The sequence below is a fragment of the Aulonocara stuartgranti genome, assembly GCF_965226115.1.
Source record: "Aulonocara stuartgranti genome assembly, chromosome: 15".
Classification (NCBI taxonomy): domain Eukaryota; kingdom Metazoa; phylum Chordata; class Actinopteri; order Cichliformes; family Cichlidae; genus Aulonocara; species Aulonocara stuartgranti.
In genome coordinates, this window is record NC_138951.1 from 30,544,146 (window position 1) to 30,562,792 (window position 18,647).

Below are 18,647 nucleotides of genomic sequence, written 5' to 3' on the forward strand. Positions count from 1 at the left end.
GTCAAGAACTATTACTGTGACGCCTCACAGCCCCCCATCGCCCTTACAGTGCTGCTTATCAAACAGCCAGAGATAAGCTGGCATCGGTGGTATGTGTGCCCTGACAGAACATGGAAGAATAAGCTGACAAGCATTATATAAAGTCTCCTCCTAATGGTTTAAGAAGGACCATTCACCAGGTACCTTTTACCTTAAGAGTCAGGATGAGGCCATGTTGCTAAACATCCAGCATTCACACACGCACCTCACTAAGAACTCATAAACTAAGTTCTTGGATCTAGCAAGACACATAGATGTGAAACAATCAATAGGCGTTTTAACGTCATCAATACCATCTCTCAATCCTTTTTTTTGTTTATTTTGTAACTAATTGATATCAAACTGGGTAAGTTCTGACGCAAAATGCCCAATTTTGCAACAGTAAAGAATCCTTCAAATAATTCCGAAATCCGTTTAGCTGAAGTTTATCACTTGTAAACTGGGCCTAACCTCACCTATGGTTAAACTGGAATTATATTTCCCCACCTTTCTGAGAAGTTCTACTAACAAACAGACAAACCAAACCACTCACATAACCTTTTCATTGTATTTTTTTTTTAAACTGCAAATTTAGAAAGTTTGACTTACATTGGCTGCCTATTAAATTTTGTATTGATTTTAAAGTTCTGCTGCTTACTTTCAAATGCTATCTCACCAAAGGTCTGTGAGATAGCCCCTGACTATCTCACCGACCTCCTCAGTCTCTGTACTCCCAGCCGTTCTTTACGATCTTCCGGTCAGTTACTTCTGGCCCAGCCCAGGCACCGTCTGAAGACTAGGGGTGATCGTGCTTTTGCCTCTGGAATAGTCTTCCTGCTACCATTTGTGCCTCTGACTCCATTCAATCCTTTAAAGCACACTTGAAAACTTACCTATTCAACCTGGCTTTTCTAATTTGCTAATTCTCACCTCATTAATTGCTGTATCGCTACTCATTTCTCTGGATAATCATGATCTCTCCCTTTCTCTACTTACTAATGCTTTTTGTTTCTTTTCTCTACTTTCTCTATTTTACCTTGTTTTAATGACTTACTGTTCAGTGTAATCATTTACCGTTATTTTTACTGTGAAGCACTTTGGTGTATCCCCTGGTTTTAAACGTGCTAAATAAATAAAATTGTATTGTAATTTTAAAAAGCTAATATTGTATATCTGAGTTATTGACACTATATAAAAGATTGCTAAAGCCATATAATCAGTTTGTGGACTGATGTTCTGAAGACTTGAGTTTCACCGTTTTTAAACCTTGGTATCAAAAGCAAAGGATGAATGTGACTGAGAAACCAAGAACACTGCACACTCATACTTTTACACAATCTCACTACATTTTGCAACCACAAGAGTAGCCCCTGGATGGCTGTTGGAAAGAATGCAGGTTCAAGGCACTACTACATTTCCAGACTTTGCTGTTTTCACTTCTTTATTGACAGTCAGTAGTTTGGGTTTTTCAGTAAGTCTCCTTGGCCTCTGCAAAGTAGCAGTTACCATTTTAAAAGCAAAAATGTTTTATGAAAGAAAGAAAAAAAAGTTTAGTCATCTAAAAAAATATATATATTGTAAAGGTTTATATCTTATTGTAAATTTAAATATAATGGGGGGGTGGGGAACCCTTCAACGTGGCTGGCGCAAAAATAAATGTCAACTCATCCACCCACCGTCACCTTCGCCCAGCTGTGAGTTAAATAATCAAACTGCCTTCTTTGCTGTGATGATTGGAACAAATTGAACAGCGCTTTGCTGGAGATAATTTTGAAAATGGCTTGCTAATACTCACCTCCAGGAGCATGTACTGAATACTCAATGGGATAATAACTTTGGGGTGTTCATGTGGTCACAGCCATGTGGCACATGGGGGACAAGGAAAGGACAAAAAAAAAAAAAAAAAAAAACAAACCAACAACAACAGATCCACACAAGTGTCCTGCATGAGTCAGCTGCAAGCAGCTGGGGCAGCCACTCGTCCACACACCTGTTCTATGACACAGACACACAAATACATTCCTTCTAAACAAGATTTCTGCCTCTGAAAACAACTTGTGTTAAAAATTACATCAGCCTTTATTTCTCTCTGTTGCTATCTGCAGTTTGGTGATGTTCATTTTCAGCGCTCCTCCTTGTACTTTAAAAGACATGCTCAGGGGCTCATAAGAGACTAAAAACAACTAATGAGGGAGTTGTTAAGAAATATGAGGAAGAGGATGGGAAAATGAGAGACATGAGAAGTTAGCGGTTTCCATTCTGGGACACGGACGCAACATGCGGCTCTTTGAAACAACCAAAACTATTGTTAACCACAGTTTGGCCTACAGAGAGATTCCAACAGCTGGCTTCAATTAAGGGTTTTCTTTAAAGAGGCAGGCCTCCTGCACACTGCATGTCTCACTTCTTAACACACACACACACACACACACACACACACACAGTAAAATAAAGATCTCAAATGTCCACAGAAGCGGTTTTGACACTGAGCTTTGTCTGGATGAATGTGAGCATCACAAATGAAACACGCAACAGGAAATGTCTGACAAACATTGCCGTGCTATGTTAGCCATGTCAAACAGAATCAAGTAAATCCAACACTTCTTCTGGACACATTCCTGTGGAGATGGCAGCTCTACATGAACTGAAGAAAAAAAAATTTTAAAATACAAAAAAAATAAAATAAAAAGAATACAGCTTTCATGCATGATGTATCTAAACAAGGCCAGTGCTAGACCTTGACACTTTGGTGGTAACATTACAGTGTGGCTGCTCATGCAGGAGGCATTTCAGGAACCTCAAGGCTTGTGCAACAATGTTACACCAAATCGTGGAAAATAAGGCCACAAGAAATGCATTGTACATCATGACCCCCAGAAAGAGTAAAGTAACACAGCATTCATTTTCACTCCCACACTCAGCTCTATATGAGGCTGAAATTTTGTTCATGTGGACACTCACTACGGATGATGGTTCTTCACAAGAAGTTGCGTATGTTTTGGGTCATTTCTCTGACTAAAGCGATAATCTAGACCCACTTTTGCTCCTGACTGCTTGAGGTTCTCTTTTAAAATCTTCACATGTCCTTCTTTATTCATATTTCCTTCTAGATGAGATTCCCAGTTCCAAACACACTGAAGCGTTCCCACAGCATAATAGTCCCACCACCGTGTTGTAAGTTACTCCCTTCTCCAAACATAAGCAGTGTTTTTATTGCCAAATGAATGAGACAAAACTAGAGCCCATTTTCATCTGATTCTATCATTAGTAATAGTAATTTCTAGTCACTTCAGATGCTCACCTTGGAGTTGAGAAACATTTAACTTGAGACTCGTCAGCGATTATTTTGCTGTCACTGAATATCACTGTGGTCACCACATCACAGCACTACTAACAGAATTCATTCAACTTTTTCCTCTATGGGTTTAAAAGATTTCTTACCATCTGTTTCTATGTTGTACATCATTCAACATTCCCCTTTTTTCCTTACACAAAAGCCCACGTTGTTATGTCACCACCAAACACCACAGTGTGGGATGGGTCTTCCCTCCACATTAAACAAGCACTGACACATGTTTGTGTCAAAAGAGACACCATCAAGCACAACCTGCTTGTCAAAAAGTGTTTTGCCATAAGTGAAGTAAAGTTGAAAGGATGCAAATACAATTTGCACAATAGATATCCGAAAATAATTTGGACAAAAACAGACCTCCATAGAATAAGCAGCCGTTCAAAGTATCTGCACGAATAGGCTTTCCCTTCAGAAGATATCATGTTTTAATGGAAAACAGAGACTTCATCCACGCTACATAACAGCCACACATGGTAAGCTATGATGGTTTTGTCAGGTGGTACATCCAACATGCTGCACGAACATTGTCAAACCCGTGTCCTCCCGAGTTCATGACACATGTCAGAACTGCACTATGTGTTTAAGCAGCTATCATATGTCTTCGCCATCTGCCACCAGACTCGCTCAGGCTGGGTGTCTATGGAGCTAGCGTTTATTTACCAGCCATTCTCTGTGTGCTTCTCTGCGCGTGTGTGACAATCATGATGTGGCATCAAATAAATGCCACCCCATCAGCAGCACCGCTGAAAGATAATCCTCTCTCATGCAGAGTGGGAGTAGCAGCAGCAGGAGGAATAAGCGAGCGCCATTCCAAACCCATGCACGTCCACAAATGCAGCACAAATTCAGATTCAACTGAGCGCGCCTGCTGGCGTTAATAAAACCTGACCACAAACAAACACCCTCTAATAAGGCGAACACGGCACTGCAAGCAGGCGCGCACCGGTTACTCGATACAAGCCGTTATGGAAGCAAAGTTGGCGTAATTTTGTAGTTTTCATTGTTTCATCTCTTCCCCCCCCCAAAAAAAAACACTCACTCCTCTCACACTATTTCAGAATGAAGACAGGGGCTTCCTACCTCATGGTGAAAGTGGTGTCAGGCCAAATATGTCACAGAGTCTTTCGAATAACGACGACGGCTGAGTTGCTGTGTAGTTTTCACCAAAGTTCGCTGCTCGGTTCAACGATACAAGCGACCTAAGATGAATGGGGACTCCCGACGACGGCGTGACAAGATGTTTCACAGTTTGCGGGCTATCCGATAAAAGTACAAAAAAGGAAAAGAAAAAAAGAAAATGGTGGCTTAAAAAGAAACAGTCGACTCCTACATGTTCTAGAGCATCGCCGCTCCGCTGCTGGCACTGAATCACTGGGAACTAAAGCGGAGAATCGCAGCGTTTCTCGGCTGTTTCTGACGCACTCAGCTCTATGTGATGCGGCGCTGTGCCGCTCGGATACCGGTCTGCTGCCGCTGGCTGCTGGCCGCAACATGTGCTGCGTTTAAGGACCCGCTGTAAACTCCTACTCTGAAGTTTCTCGGGAATAAATATGCCCCCTTCCCTAAAACAAACAAACAAAAAATGAATTTTACCAGCGCCAGGTGTGTCTACAGAAAAGTATTGCCTTTCGTCTTGAAACTCCTTCAGGCACTTATTGGGGCAGTTTTTCTAAACGAACTTTGATTTAAATGGTTACATCATGGACAAAAATCGGCATGTCTAGCATCAGCACGTATGTAATAAAACTGTTTAAAATGTTTGCCCCAAAATAACGTTTTAATAACCTTTCTTCACTTGCAAGTTATGTGTTCTACCACCAACTTTGCTGTCGTCGAAACCTCTAATGCATTTCAATCTAGGACTGGTCCAGGTTTCTTCATGTATTGTACCTTTTATAAAATGAAGCTTATTTTGGAAAAACACAACAGAAGGCTAATTTAGTTCGAAACATAACTCAGGCAACAGCACCCGGCTTGCTGCCTTTTTTTCATGCGAGCCGGCATAAGTTGGTTGTGTCGCACTGTACCTGAATGCAGCAATTTACGCAGCTTGTCAGACGTCGCACGTACAGGTTGCCCTTGACAACTGAGGTGGATAACTTTTTCAGTGTTTCTGCGTTGACTGGTTCCTGTAAGGAGTTGGTTATGTCTTTAATAACACTCCGTTGTTCTTTATCTTAATTTCCACACTTATAGACAATAGTTCAAATGGATTTCATTATGATTTACACACATTCACAACATTTTACTCATGCCCTTGATAACTAACATGTAAGTCTTAATTATGTAATTATGTTAGTCAGTCTAACTGAAAACAGTAGTAAAGTAAACAAGCAACAACCATTGTACATTTATTTCCCAACTTTTTTCTTCTTATTGTTTGTTTTGTCAGGTTGGATGATGAAAGTCGGCATTGTCAGGTTTCTACAGAGATGTTCAATAGAGTTCAGGTCAGTAACTGGGCTACTCTAGGACATCCGTAGAGTTGTCCCTAAGCCACTCCTGTGTTGTCATTGTCATGTTGGAAAGTGAACCTTCAAGTAATTGTCACAGAGACATCCTCAGTGAAAACCTGTTCCACATGTGGAACAGGTTTTCACTGAGGATGTCTCTGTACTTTTCTACTTTCAGCTTTCCCTAAACCCTAATTAGTCTCCAGTCCCTTCTGCTGAAAAATAGCCAGACACCATGATGCCACCATACTTCATTGTAGGGATGATATTGAGTAGGTCATAAGCTCTGCCTGGTTTCCCTTCAGACATAATATTTAGAACTGAGGCCACAAAGTTTAATCAAACCACAGAATCATGTTTGGTCACAGTCTGAGTGGTTTAAACTACAGATGGCACGATACCACTTTTTTATGTCCAATACCGATACCGATATCATAAATTTGGATATCTGCCAATACCGATATGAATCCGATATAGTGTATTTTTTAATCAATAAAACAGTTTTTTTAACATCTTGCTGCATTTTGTATAAGGTCATAGTCAAGCTTTTGTGTTTTCTTTTAAACTAAAGCAATTCTGTTATACCTGTATGCAAAAACTACACTGCACCCAAAATATTTAATTGTTCAACAATACTCAGTGGCGGTCCTAGGCTGTTCGGTGCCCTGGGCGAACACCCCCTCTGCCAGCTTGAAGGATTGACCACCTACAGGGGCGAGTGGGCAATTTTTATATATATATATATATGTATATATATATTAGTGCTATTTCTTAAATGTGTAAAATCTGTAACATAATGTTACATAATGTTTGGAGTTTAGTCTGTTACTGTTAAATATTCTGATTCTGATTGTTTCAGGATGACCTGCCATGACATCTGCTTACCTGTATCTTTTGCTCTTTTCTCCTTCTCTTCTTTTCTTTTTTTTCTAAACTGAGCACCTGATGGCTTTGAACTTTTCTTGTCCATCTTCCATTGGTTTTAATTTTGCACTCCAGTATGAACAATCACCCCCCAACCCGAGGATCACCACAACATAACCTAATAGACCTACACCTTAGTTCACAGAATCACTTTGTCTAGGGTTTATTTCTGGGATTTCGCACAACCCAGGATTCAAATCATGAATACATAATGGACTTGGATTTACAACATTATAAATGAAATGTGCTCTGTTTGGAAGCAGCAGGGCCCCCCTCCCCTTTCGACGGTTTGTGTGTGAGACTTTAAATCATCAAATATAAATTTTAAATTGTTATTGATCCCTTTACCAAAAGTCCTAAAGTGTATATTTATTTTCTTACTCTTCTTATATTTATTGTTTGTTTACTTGCACTGTTGTAACTGGAGCCTCGTCTCTCTATATCCTGGACTGTATGTAGCGGAGATGACAATAAAGTTTACTTTGACTTCAGCAGCGAGCAGGCGCACCGAGGGCTCTCGCGCTTACTTTGCGCATATGGAATTTTGAAAAAACAGCGGTGCAAATTATAAGTCTGTATTATAATGTCTGTTGTTTTCGTGTTTGGTTTGTTTTTATTTAGTTTTATTTTGCGGGTTGGTTATTAGATGCTGCTCCAGCCAGCCAGAGAATCCCCCGCCGCCCCGCCCTCTCTTCCCTGTGCCGCAAGCAGCAGGCGCACTACGCAAACGAGGGCGCCCTTACTCCCAGCAAATGGGCGATAGAAAACCGATCGGTGCCTGTGACATTCCCAATATGCGCTGGCATGACGTCGGGCAGCATGAGTACAAGTAAATGGGCGTGATGCCGCCCCCCACCACGATGCCGCCCGGGCAACCGCCCGTGTCGCTCGTATCGAAAACTGCTACTGACAATAATGATCAATCTAATAAACTTAAACCTACACCATCCTCCCTATTCTGGCATTTTAAAGAGTACTTAGCAGAAATATTAAACAACCTAACTAATAGGGTTGCAAACTCCCAGCAAAAAAAAAAAACAAGGAACCACCCCCCCACCCTCTGCCTCGTCATTCTATACATTTTACATCAGATTAAAACTTTGGGTGTAAGATTCAGATAATTATTTATTAAAAGCTAGACGTTTTAGACGAGAATAAGAAAGATAAGTATTTCTTAGTACCCCTCTTTTCCCTGTTAATGCCCTACCTGCCCCCCTGGCAAAACTTTGCTAGATCCGCCCCTGCACAGTTACCAGCCGTCAGCTAGGTAGAAAAGGATCCTGGTGTAGAAACTAATATTAAATAAATTCTAACAACAGCTTATCAAGCTTAAACGTGCTGCTGTTGTTCAGCCGCTGGTTTCCTCTTTCTGGTGCAAAGTGGGCCAAAAACAAGCAAGAGAGACGGACTCACGACAGAAAAGCCGATCAGCTGATCATTGAAGTAGCAACAGGAGAGGGAGGGAGAGAATGAGGGGCAGTCGCTACATATATCCGTTGTTATTATGCTTAACGTGGGAATGCTTTACAGACATTCCAAAATGAACTTACACACTTGCTTTACTTCTCTCTGGGATAAATTTCTCGGAGATGAAATGCCGGTTTGGTAGCAAGGCTCCAAATGCTCAACCAGACAGAGGTCTTGCACGCCACAGCTGCTCTATCGCATGAGGCATACTGCTCCGATGCGCTAAGGTTATGAGCTGAGTTACACCATGTCACAAGTTTTGTGAAGTGCTTTCACTGTACTTACATGTTTCCGTCACTAAATTTCAGGGTTGTGCATTGTACATTTCACTGCATACATTTATTTCACAGCTAGAATTATATTGCTTATTAGTCATAAAGCCTAGATCAATGGAGAGCTCCAGTGATAGTTATCCATGTGGTCTTCTTCTTCTGTCCTTTAGTCAAAGTGATCATTAGGTCCTTGGTCATCTCTCTCACTATACCCCCCCCCCCCCCCCCCCCCCCGCGCGCTTGTTGGGCTTGTTATTTGCTCTCATATATATAATCAGTTGTGAAACCTTCTATAGAGAGCTGTGTGTCTTTCCAGATCGCATCCAATCAATTGAGTTTAGCACAGGCGGACTCTAATCAAGGTGTAGAAACATCTCAGCAATGATCAAGAGAAATGTGTCGTTGTGTTTTTGCCAAAGACTATGTAAATGTGATATTTCGGGGGAGGGGTCTGAATGCTTTCTGAACACACTGTAAAATGAAAGCTGGAAACATTCAGACTTTAGTGTGATTCAGTGGTTCTCAAGCTTTTAACAGGCTTTGTCTCATAAAGAATCCCTCCCTACTCTGATGGGAATTTTTATTAATGTCTTTGACTGAGAAAATACATTTGAGGATTTTACTTTCAAGTACACACACACAAAAACAACTTGTAGCCCTCCCCACAAAGACAAACAGGTGTCAGAAACACAGACAGCTGATGTTCTGCCACAGGTGGTGCCTGACACAAACTGTGTGATTTACTGCTGGTCACTCTCTCTACTGCGGGTGTGTGTTTATGTGTGAGTGGACTGATGTGAGAGTTCATGCTGGTGTGGTAAAAACGCTGACTGCTGATCCCTGACGATTATTAATGTGCAAGTCAGTGAGAAGCAAAATTGTCATCCTGTTGTCACCATTACAGATCCGCAGCCACAGCGAGTGTTTCTATTTTAACTGGTTGCTTGAATTTCAGCCATATGTGTGTGGGATATATCACATGTCCATCATCAAGTGAAGTCCTGTAAGCTACTGACACACAAAAGGGCTGAAAGAAGCTTATCAGAGGTGAGGCTGAATCAGTTAGTCCACAAAACTGAAAGGACTATTTATTTATGTAGCTGAAGGAGATCCTCCTCCTCCCTGAATTGTATAAGTGCACAAACCACTCCTGTGTGTCGTTGTGGTTTTATAGCCGAACGGAAAGACCTGACTCAAGACCTGACTCTATAGTTCTTGTAGACTGCAAGTACAAGGTGGCAAATCCCAAAACATAACAGATTACACATTCTATTATCCTCTTCTAGGACATCTAACAGCTTCCTAGAAATATCATTATCAAACTGTATGTAGTGGAAAGGACAAACAGACTTTTACCACAACATTAGAGGCAGCTATAGTTTGCAATGTTGCCTCTGAGATGCAGGTTCTTCGTGCTAAAAGCCCGTGTTTTGTCAGTTTGTTCATGAAGGGTCTTGTCGCTGTGTTCTTCTGTGAGGATGGAGTCCCCGTGGGTGTGTATGTGTCGAAACACTAGCACCATCCATCCTAAAATCCGAAATCAATACAAGTCATCCACTCGAGTGACTGAGCTGTGACTGACTCACCGATGATGAATGAACCATCAGCACAACGCCCACTCCTCACCAGCTCTGTTGTTGTGACATCTAACACAATGAAGCAGTAAATGTCATTAGATCTGAGGCAAATGAAGCATACTCTCACTGCAAACTGCTCAAAGGCAAAAGGGCACCATCCAAATCCTGATGCAAGCAGCCTGATCTGAACTCAGTTTTGTTGCATCAGTTTTCTTCTGCGCTCATTAGGTCTCTAAAGTTCACCCCAGATGCCAGTGAACTCTGTCTGCCATCTAGTGTGGAGACCATGAAATGATCTCCACAACATTACCAACATTCTGCCAGTGTTAAAAAACATCTTTGTATTTGGGTACTGTAATTCTTTTCCACACTTACTTCACTAAAATATTTTTCTAGTACCTTAGGTGCATTGGTACTTATTAGTCCTAATCCTCTGAGCTCTAAGACAGGGATGGGGAACTCCAGGCTTCAAGGGCCGGTGTCTTGCAGGTTTTAGATGTGTCCTTTATCCAACATAGCTGATTTAAATGCCCAAATTACCTCTTCAACATGTCTTGAAGTTCTCCAGAGGACTCATAATGAACTAATCATTTAAATCAGGCGTGTTGACCCACGGTTATATCTAAAACCTCCAGGACACCGGCCCTTGAGGCCTGGAGTTCCCCACCCCTGCTATAAGACAGTAAGTCATAAATGGAACCCTAAATTTATAGGGAAAACGTGAGAAGATTTAGATGTGTTTCAGTTAAAATTGTTATTTTCTTTGCTCCCTGGTTGTGAAGACATGAGAGAACAATTTCATAAAAACAAAAATTACATACTGTGATAGCCCTGGGTAAGAATTGGGGTTTCTTGGACCTCAGAGGATTCACAGTGACTGTTAAGGTTGTTTTTTTGTGTTAATTTGCAAACCATTGTTTTGTCATTCTTGGTCCATTTGCTACTTTGACTTTTGTGTGTTTAGTTCCTTCGGGGTTTCCATATATGTTGCTTCCTATATCCTTTGCCTTCCTCTGTTTTCTTTTATCTGTCATCTTGTCAGTCTTTGTCTCAGTGCAGTTGTCTCTTTTTTCCCTGTTTGTTTCTCTGGGCATCAGTTTAGTTTCCTGAGTTTTGTTTTTTTTTATTTTGTTTTGGGGTTTTTTTGTTTTTGTTTTTGCTCTGCTTCAATTATAAGGTATTTTTCCTGCTGCTATGCTTTTTTTTTCTTAACTAATTAAGTTAAGAAAAAAACCTAACTGGTTCTTTGCCACTAATCTTAACAAATTAATAGCAAACACCCAGAGATTCTATTTCATGTAGTTGGGTTCACTTCACACCCCAACTCTGACATTTATGTGACAATAGTGTGAAGGTGTAACCCTCTTTTTATGTGTTATGTGTAATGTGTAAATCAAAGAGTGCAGTCATGTGTAAATAATTTAGAAACTCTACTTAACTGATAAAAAGGAGTAGTGTTACATTAGTGCTCGTTTCTCGTTCCTGTCCTTTGTGTTTGTAATTAATATGTATCACTCTGGATGAAATTGTTCATTTCTTTAAAACTTTGTGTTGTGATTGTGATTTTCTCTTTTAATTTAACAGCCACATTTAAAATGATCACATATGTTTAAAATATAATAATAATTTCTCATTTTCAACATATAATATTTTTTACTTGAAATTTACATAATGAGCATGTCCTCATTTTTTTTCATTTCTTATTATTATTGTTATTTGTATTATTATTACTTAAGTACTTTACTTTGCTGCCGTTCAATATTCTAAATACTTGGGGTGTATGATTTTAAATTTTGATATACATATTTTGTTATTTTAGTCGTCTTTAACCACAACCACTTGGAGGCGACATAAAGGCATTCCCACGCTTTACAGCACAGTAACATTTCCGGGTCTGGGCCTGTGTACAATTTCAAAACAAAAGCAAAACAAACCATCCCGACTGCTCAGAAAAACGAGAGGCAATATTTACGTTACTGAACTAGTGTATGACATTCCATAAAGTGTACAGTGTAAATAAATACACAAATAAATAAACAAATTAAAAACTGTTCTATATGACTCTGCGTAACTGCTTACTTTTGCTTTGTTGAATTCGAAATATCTATTTACTTTGTCATGTGTTATGTTATTACTTAAGTTTTCAAAAATTTAAGTGTATGCTGATTTTATTTGATTGCATTTAATGAAATTTCAGGTTTGTGCCTTATCAACAAACGTGTCTGCCTCTTATTGCCTTTTATACCATTCTGCTTAAATAAGCTATTTGTTATGTGTTTTCTTTTAACTTAATCTTTTTAAACCACTGTTTAAAAAAGGCTCATTGAGGAAGTATGTTATATCAATTTATTCATCTTGCATTTCAGGTCAGCCTATATCATGTGGCCGTATCTTGATGAAACATTAATTTTGAAGGCTTAAATTAAATGTAAATGTTTTAAAACTTTGTAATATTTCATTGCTAGTGCTGTTTATACATATATAATCATATCTTTCTGACTAAATTCACCCCAAGACACAAGAGTTAGGCGTTAGATGATTTCTATTAGTCTACATTATTTTATTTTCTCTCTGCTCCATTAGTGACATTGATTTCCCTCAGTGTTGGATTTTTCTTTTCTATGGCCTGTGTTCACAGCACATAATTTTTTTGAAGGCCCTTATTTATTCAGAGGGAATTTTGCCACCTTCAGATGAATGAAATGACACGATCAAACAAACATACAGAGACCCCCCCCCCCCCTCCCAAAGAAAACAAACAAACAAAAATGCCAGGTCCCAATCAGAGTTTCAGGCTTAAAAGATCAAAGGTCTAATCAGGTCTAGGATTTTTATCAAGTCAGTGTTTCAGTTCGTCGTCTCTTTTAATAGCTTGTAAGGGAGCACTGCTCGATTTACGGTACTCTTACCTTTTTTTGTGATTTTTCAGTAAGTTCAAGTCTTGTGCTTTTATTTTGAATGCGCACACCGGATATGGGTTCGCGCCGTGGTCTCTTCGGTCTGATTGGTTGTACTCACGTTGCTGCTGATGTGGTGTTCCGAAGTTAGCAAACGCGAACATCCGATTCAAACTTGTTTTCTGCTTTTGTTAGTATTGTATTTGTGAAAACAATGCCTTACTATCAGACGTGGGAGGAGTTCGCCCGTGCAGCAGAAAAACTGTATCTGACAGACCCAATGAAGGTAATAACGCTTTATTTAATAAGTACCATACTGGATAGCCTGTTAGCTAAATGGCACGTTAGCGACGTGACTGTGCTGACTGGTGGTTCGATATTTTTTCATGTTAAATTCTGAACATTTTTGTTATGTTATTTCTTTTTTTCAGGTCAGAGTGGTTCTAAAATACAGACACTGCGACGGAAACCTGTGCATTAAAGTGACTGACAATGCTGTGGTAAGTACACCGAGGAAAAAACGTGGAATTGTTTGTACCAGCCAGTGAAATATGAGAGGTTCTCTTGAGAAAGCTCTTAAAACTTGTTTTTTGGACGAGCAGCCAGAAACTTCTCTCTTTGTTTTCTGAGTCTGCTGGTACTAGTTTGTGTGAGGCTAAATCGTAACGTGTAGCAGAGTAACACAAGCAGGCTAGCAGCTGCGAGTTTTTTTTTTCTTTTTTTGTTTAATAAAGCTCCTGTAATATTTTACGTTTTGTTGTGTAATAAAGTGTGAGCAGTGGGAGGGGGATACACCATTTTAGCTGTTTTTCTTCTTCCTGTGTTGCGCTGGATTTTTCCGTGTTCATTTTATGGTAGAAATATTAGGCTTACTTGACAGTGATACCCAATGTCTAATGACCTGGCTGCATTATATTCCAGATATCCCAAATTCTTCACTTCTATGAATTCTTTTGGAAGGTTGGTGGGTAAACTCATCTTTAGAGAAGACTACAGATTTATAATATTGGCATCTAGCCCTATATTCACAAACTTTCTTAATACTTGGAGTAGATCCCATTGTCAAAATGCTAAGAAAGTTCTTAGATTTAATTTCGTTTTAAAATCATTTATCCATAAATTCATATAAAATCAGGGTAAAGAGGCTTAAATGGTTCTTAGGCACAGGAGAAAATGACAGTATGTAGATTATCATGCCACTTTGTCCACTTTTTCTTTAAGTGAGGTAATGGCATATGATTAATTCAGTCTCAAATCATTGTGAGCCTTCTGCTCAACATCTCCATCTAGCATGTTTGTGCGCTTTGCCTCAAATTTCAATGTTTGAACATGAACATCTCAAACTATTAAAACTATTAAAGATAAAAGCTGGAAATTTTCATTTTGATATTTCTTAGTACAGGATTGAAACATACTCTGTACTTTAGGACACACACACACACATATATATATTTATGTTATATTATATTATAATATATATTAGGGGTGCAACGATACTCGTATTGATATTGAACCGTTCGATACAGTGCTTTCGGTTCGGTACGCATATGTATCGAACAATACAAAATTTTTAATCTATTTTATCAACTTTCCTTCTGACTATGCTGTCTGTGTTGAGCGCTCAGTGGATCTGTGCTCGACAGTGCAGCCTAGGCGGAGTAGTCGAACGCAGATTCACTGAGCGCAGGGCAAGCTAGCAGACAGAAGTTAAGCTCTCCTTGCAACATGGCAAATTGAACCTCCCCCACCCTCATTCAGATCAGGCGTTTGGAACTATTTTGGTTTTCATGTGACGTATGACCCTGAAGGTAAGCGCGTCATGGACAAAAGTAAAACAGTATGTTGGATGTGCCACGCAATGCTCTATTACATTGGTGGGAACTAGTGCGTTAGCGCAGTTAGCTCGTTAACGTGTTGACGCCGTCCAGCCCCACGCACGAGGCGATCCGCGGTAGCTCGTTAACGGATATTTGCCGTGTTGTGCCGTTAACGTCATTTCAACGAGATTAACGCTGACAGCACTAGTGGGAACACAACGAATATGACTGCACATTTACGTCGACATCATCCTAGTGCAAAGACAAGTGGAAGCAGACAAAAACAACAAGCAAGCATGCTACTAACTTTACCCGAGTCATTTAGACAGCCATTAGCACATGATTCTCCTTATGGGGACCTGATATGTTTAATATGCTGCTGAGAATATAGCCCAGAAGAAGCGTATAGTATAGCTTTTATTTTGGAAAGAGACATTTCTCTGTAATAAACTCTCTTTTCCAAAGATGAGTGATTTGTCGATCAGAGAGATGTATTTTTTTTTATTACTTTGTTGTTTCAGCAACATTAAATTTAAAAACTGTACTTTTGAGTTAAAATATATATTTATAATTTTAAGAAATGACAAATTGTTTTTCATGCCTATGAACATTTTTTTGTATGGAAAAAAACATCGAACTGTGAATTTTGTGTATCGTTGCACCCCATATATATATATATATATATATATATATATATATATATATATTTAAAAAAAAAAAAAAATTTTTATAAGTGCATTGGTTATAAAAAATGAATAAATTAAGCACTTAAAGTGCCATATTTTAGCACACACTAATAATACAAATATCACATGGCAAAAGCCACTGAGCAGCAGCTTGTGAGTGGTGTCTAGCTGTATTTCACAATAATACAAAATAAAACACGTAGAATACTTTTTAACTTGTAATTTCCTGATCCCTGCTTGCCAGTAGGAGTTTTAAATGTAATCTTAATTACAAGACTTCTTCAGGGCGATAAGTCTCAAAGTGGCAGGTAGAATTGATCTTGAAAAGTAAATATAGCAAAACAATTAAAAGTTACGAAAAATGGCTTAGTAAGTTATTCCACATAAGTAGTCTTGCAAAGCCAAGTTGCCATGTCGACATGGCATAACTTGCAGTCTGATGTATAAGTATAACCCAGCCCTAATCTTAATGCCACAACTGCCACAGGCATTCGATATACTGACTGCATGAATGAACGCTGCAAAAGTTTGTGTGTGTGCGCATAGATAGATAGCATAATCTGAAATATGAGAGTGCTTCTTGACCATGCTGCTTACAACGTGGGTCTTGAAAAATGAAGGATATGCATATATTTAACAAAATAATGATTTCAGTTATAAGTACTTCTCAATGTGAAGGTTTTTATTTATGTATTTATTTTGTATTATTATTAATGTGTGCTCATATATGGTACTTTACAGGACTGCTTATAGTTTTCAACTAGCCAGTACTGGCATTTGTTTTTATATATTTCAGTCACAAATTACAGGTCCTGATTCAGCTCTGTGTAAAGAAAAACAAGTGAAAATTTCAGGCTTTTATCCTTTTGAGATAAAGTTTTGAGAGAGCCATATTTTATTATTGCCTGTGGAAACAAATGACTTGAAAGTGGCTAGACAAGCCTTTACTTGGGCCATGAAATTTGTATTGAAATTGGAATGACCCTTTGTAAATCATCGCATACAGTTTGTATAAAGTAATTAATGGATCTTTGGACTGGAATTAATATCTTTAATTTTTGGGTTGTGATACATGGTGAAGACTGCTTTGAGTCTAGTATTATTCATATGAGAATATAAGTGGGGCTGTTTGGTAACCAACACATCAAGCACAGCTGTGTCATAGTGCGTGTTGTTTGGTTGATGTTTTCTAGAGATGCACCGGTTGACCAGCCAGGGACCTGAATTGGTTGTTTTCACTGTAACTTTACAGCAAAAATGTCCCTGGTTTGAATCCTGGCTAGGTTCATTCTCTGTGGAGATTGCATGTTCTCCCTGTGTCTGTGCGGGTCTTCCCTGGGTACTTGGTGCTGGCTTAATTAGTTGTGGTGGTGTGGTGTTCCTGGATGTTGCTGAGCTCTCTTAAGGCTCACCTCTCATGGTTGTAAACCCAACCCCAGCTCCAATGTGTTGGAATATTGTTGTTGATGGTGGGTCTTGCTCAAGTGGAGAGCTGTGGTGCTGCTACACAAGGCTACAAAGCATAACAATGACTTCTGTGACCAGTTACAGTCTAATTGAAGTTTGGATTTCATCCATGAGCTAAGAAGATGCTGATTGTGTTCTTGTCACATAATTATAGTAAGATTTATTTTAAAAAGGCATTGAGTGTAGAACCGTGTACACATGCCAAAATAATGTAACTCTGTATCAAGCAATTATTGATTTACAAAAAGGTGTGCACCACCAAAAGAAAGCAACAATGTAACTCTATCATTTAGGTGACTACTTAATCACTACTATAAAACCGTAAAAACCTGTAGTTTTCATGCTGTAACTGCCTTCATTTGGTGTCTTCTCCATCTTTACAGTGTTTACAATACAAGACAGACCAGGCCCAGGACGTGAAGAAGATTGAAAAGCTCCATGGGAAGCTGATGAGACTCATGGTGTCCAAGGAGACGCACAGTGGTGCCATGGAGACGGACTAAAATGCTCTTGAAGAGCTAAAGTTTTGGAGCTCTCGGACTGAGTTCAGAGGACATGGTGGTGCTGCTGAGAGAATAGAAACATCAGAGTGGGACGAGTCTGTAAAACGGGAATGTGGGGAGCTGGATCTGGCTGCTTACACTGGTTTAATGCTGCCAGAGAAGCTATAGATATATACTGTATATATTTTCAGGATTTTTTTTTTTTTTTTTTTTTAAGTTTAACTGTCCACCTTTCCTTTACAGGCATGATCACATCCCTAATGGTGTAAGTTAAATGTAAGATCCGTGTAGGGGTGGAACAACATTAGCTGCTGTGTAAGCAGCTTTGGCACCTTGAATTCTTTAAAGACATTTCCATAAATTTTTAGTTTTGAAGGGGAAGAAAAAGATGGGCAATGAAGATAACTTGTCTTTTTTTTTCTCATCTTTCTAGCTATGTCAGATTCAGTTTAAGCGCAGTTTACTTTGATTTTTGTCCCCCCTCATTGTGCCACATGAATGAAGCAGAGCTTTCTGATTTCCCAGCAAGGGTGTGGAGAAAACCCAGTGTTTCCACACTGACATGTTCAATAAATGGTTGTTTACCCCAGTCAGCAATATATCTTTTATTCATCTCGTTATGGATTATATTGTGTTCAACTGTCATACGTCAACGTTATTATGCGAGACAGCTTATATGACATTGGGTTTGAATTAATGAGATAACACGTCCTTTATTTAGCCCTAGCAGTTAAAATAACTCAAATGCAACAAAATCAAAAAGTACAGTTTTATGTAGCTTAGTCATAAGTCAAAGTAAATAAACATATAATATAGATGCTGATTTAGAAAAACAAATTTAAGCAATATTATATAGCAAAGCAAACTGAATTAAAAAGGGCTTACTAATTTAAACGATCACCTGTGTGTCGGTCTTCCTGTTGTTCATGTACTCAGGTACTCTTACTCCTGCACCACAGCAACATCCTGTCCTCAGATGGACATGGATCATTTATCGGCCTTCTGTGTATTTCAGTGAAGCTGAAAAAGTTATGTTTGTTTTAATTAACCAAGTTTTTCCCAGGAAAAAAAAAAACCCTTTGTGAATTATGTAACTTTTTTATTCTTGGTCCAATTATTTTTCAAGTTCTTGTTTTTACTTTTTCATTCATAGTGATCAATATGAAAAAGGTATTACAGAAGCAAAAATAAACATTTCTGTTTGTGTCATATTT

The 18,647-nt window shown here is 39.0% G+C and overlaps 3 protein-coding genes across 11 annotated transcripts in view; 2 read left to right on the forward strand and 1 right to left on the reverse strand.

Moving 5' to 3' along the window:
• enah (ENAH actin regulator) overlaps positions 1 to 4,880 on the reverse strand; it is a 141,679-nt gene extending 136,799 nt beyond the window's left edge. For all 9 annotated transcript variants that reach the window (XM_082505295.1, XM_082505303.1, XM_082505299.1 and 6 more), the window contains exon 1: positions 4,451 to 4,880. Coding sequence is in view for 1 of the 9 variants with exons in the window: in XM_082505297.1 (XP_082361423.1) it covers positions 4,451 to 4,455 (5 nt within the window). In the remaining 8 variants the exon portion in view is untranslated. The remainder of the gene's footprint in view (positions 1 to 4,450) is intronic.
• LOC309689130 (putative ribonuclease ZC3H12D) overlaps positions 1 to 18,647 on the forward strand; it is a 184,528-nt gene that overhangs the window by 100,775 nt on the left and 65,106 nt on the right. The window lies entirely within an intron of this gene.
• srp9 (signal recognition particle 9) lies at positions 13,031 to 18,026 on the forward strand. The gene is made up of 3 exons (XM_082504491.1): positions 13,031 to 13,246; positions 13,392 to 13,460; positions 17,314 to 18,026. Exons 1-3 carry the CDS (start codon positions 13,175 to 13,177, stop codon positions 17,431 to 17,433), a joined length of 261 nt encoding a protein of 86 aa, XP_082360617.1. The 5' UTR covers positions 13,031 to 13,174; the 3' UTR covers positions 17,434 to 18,026.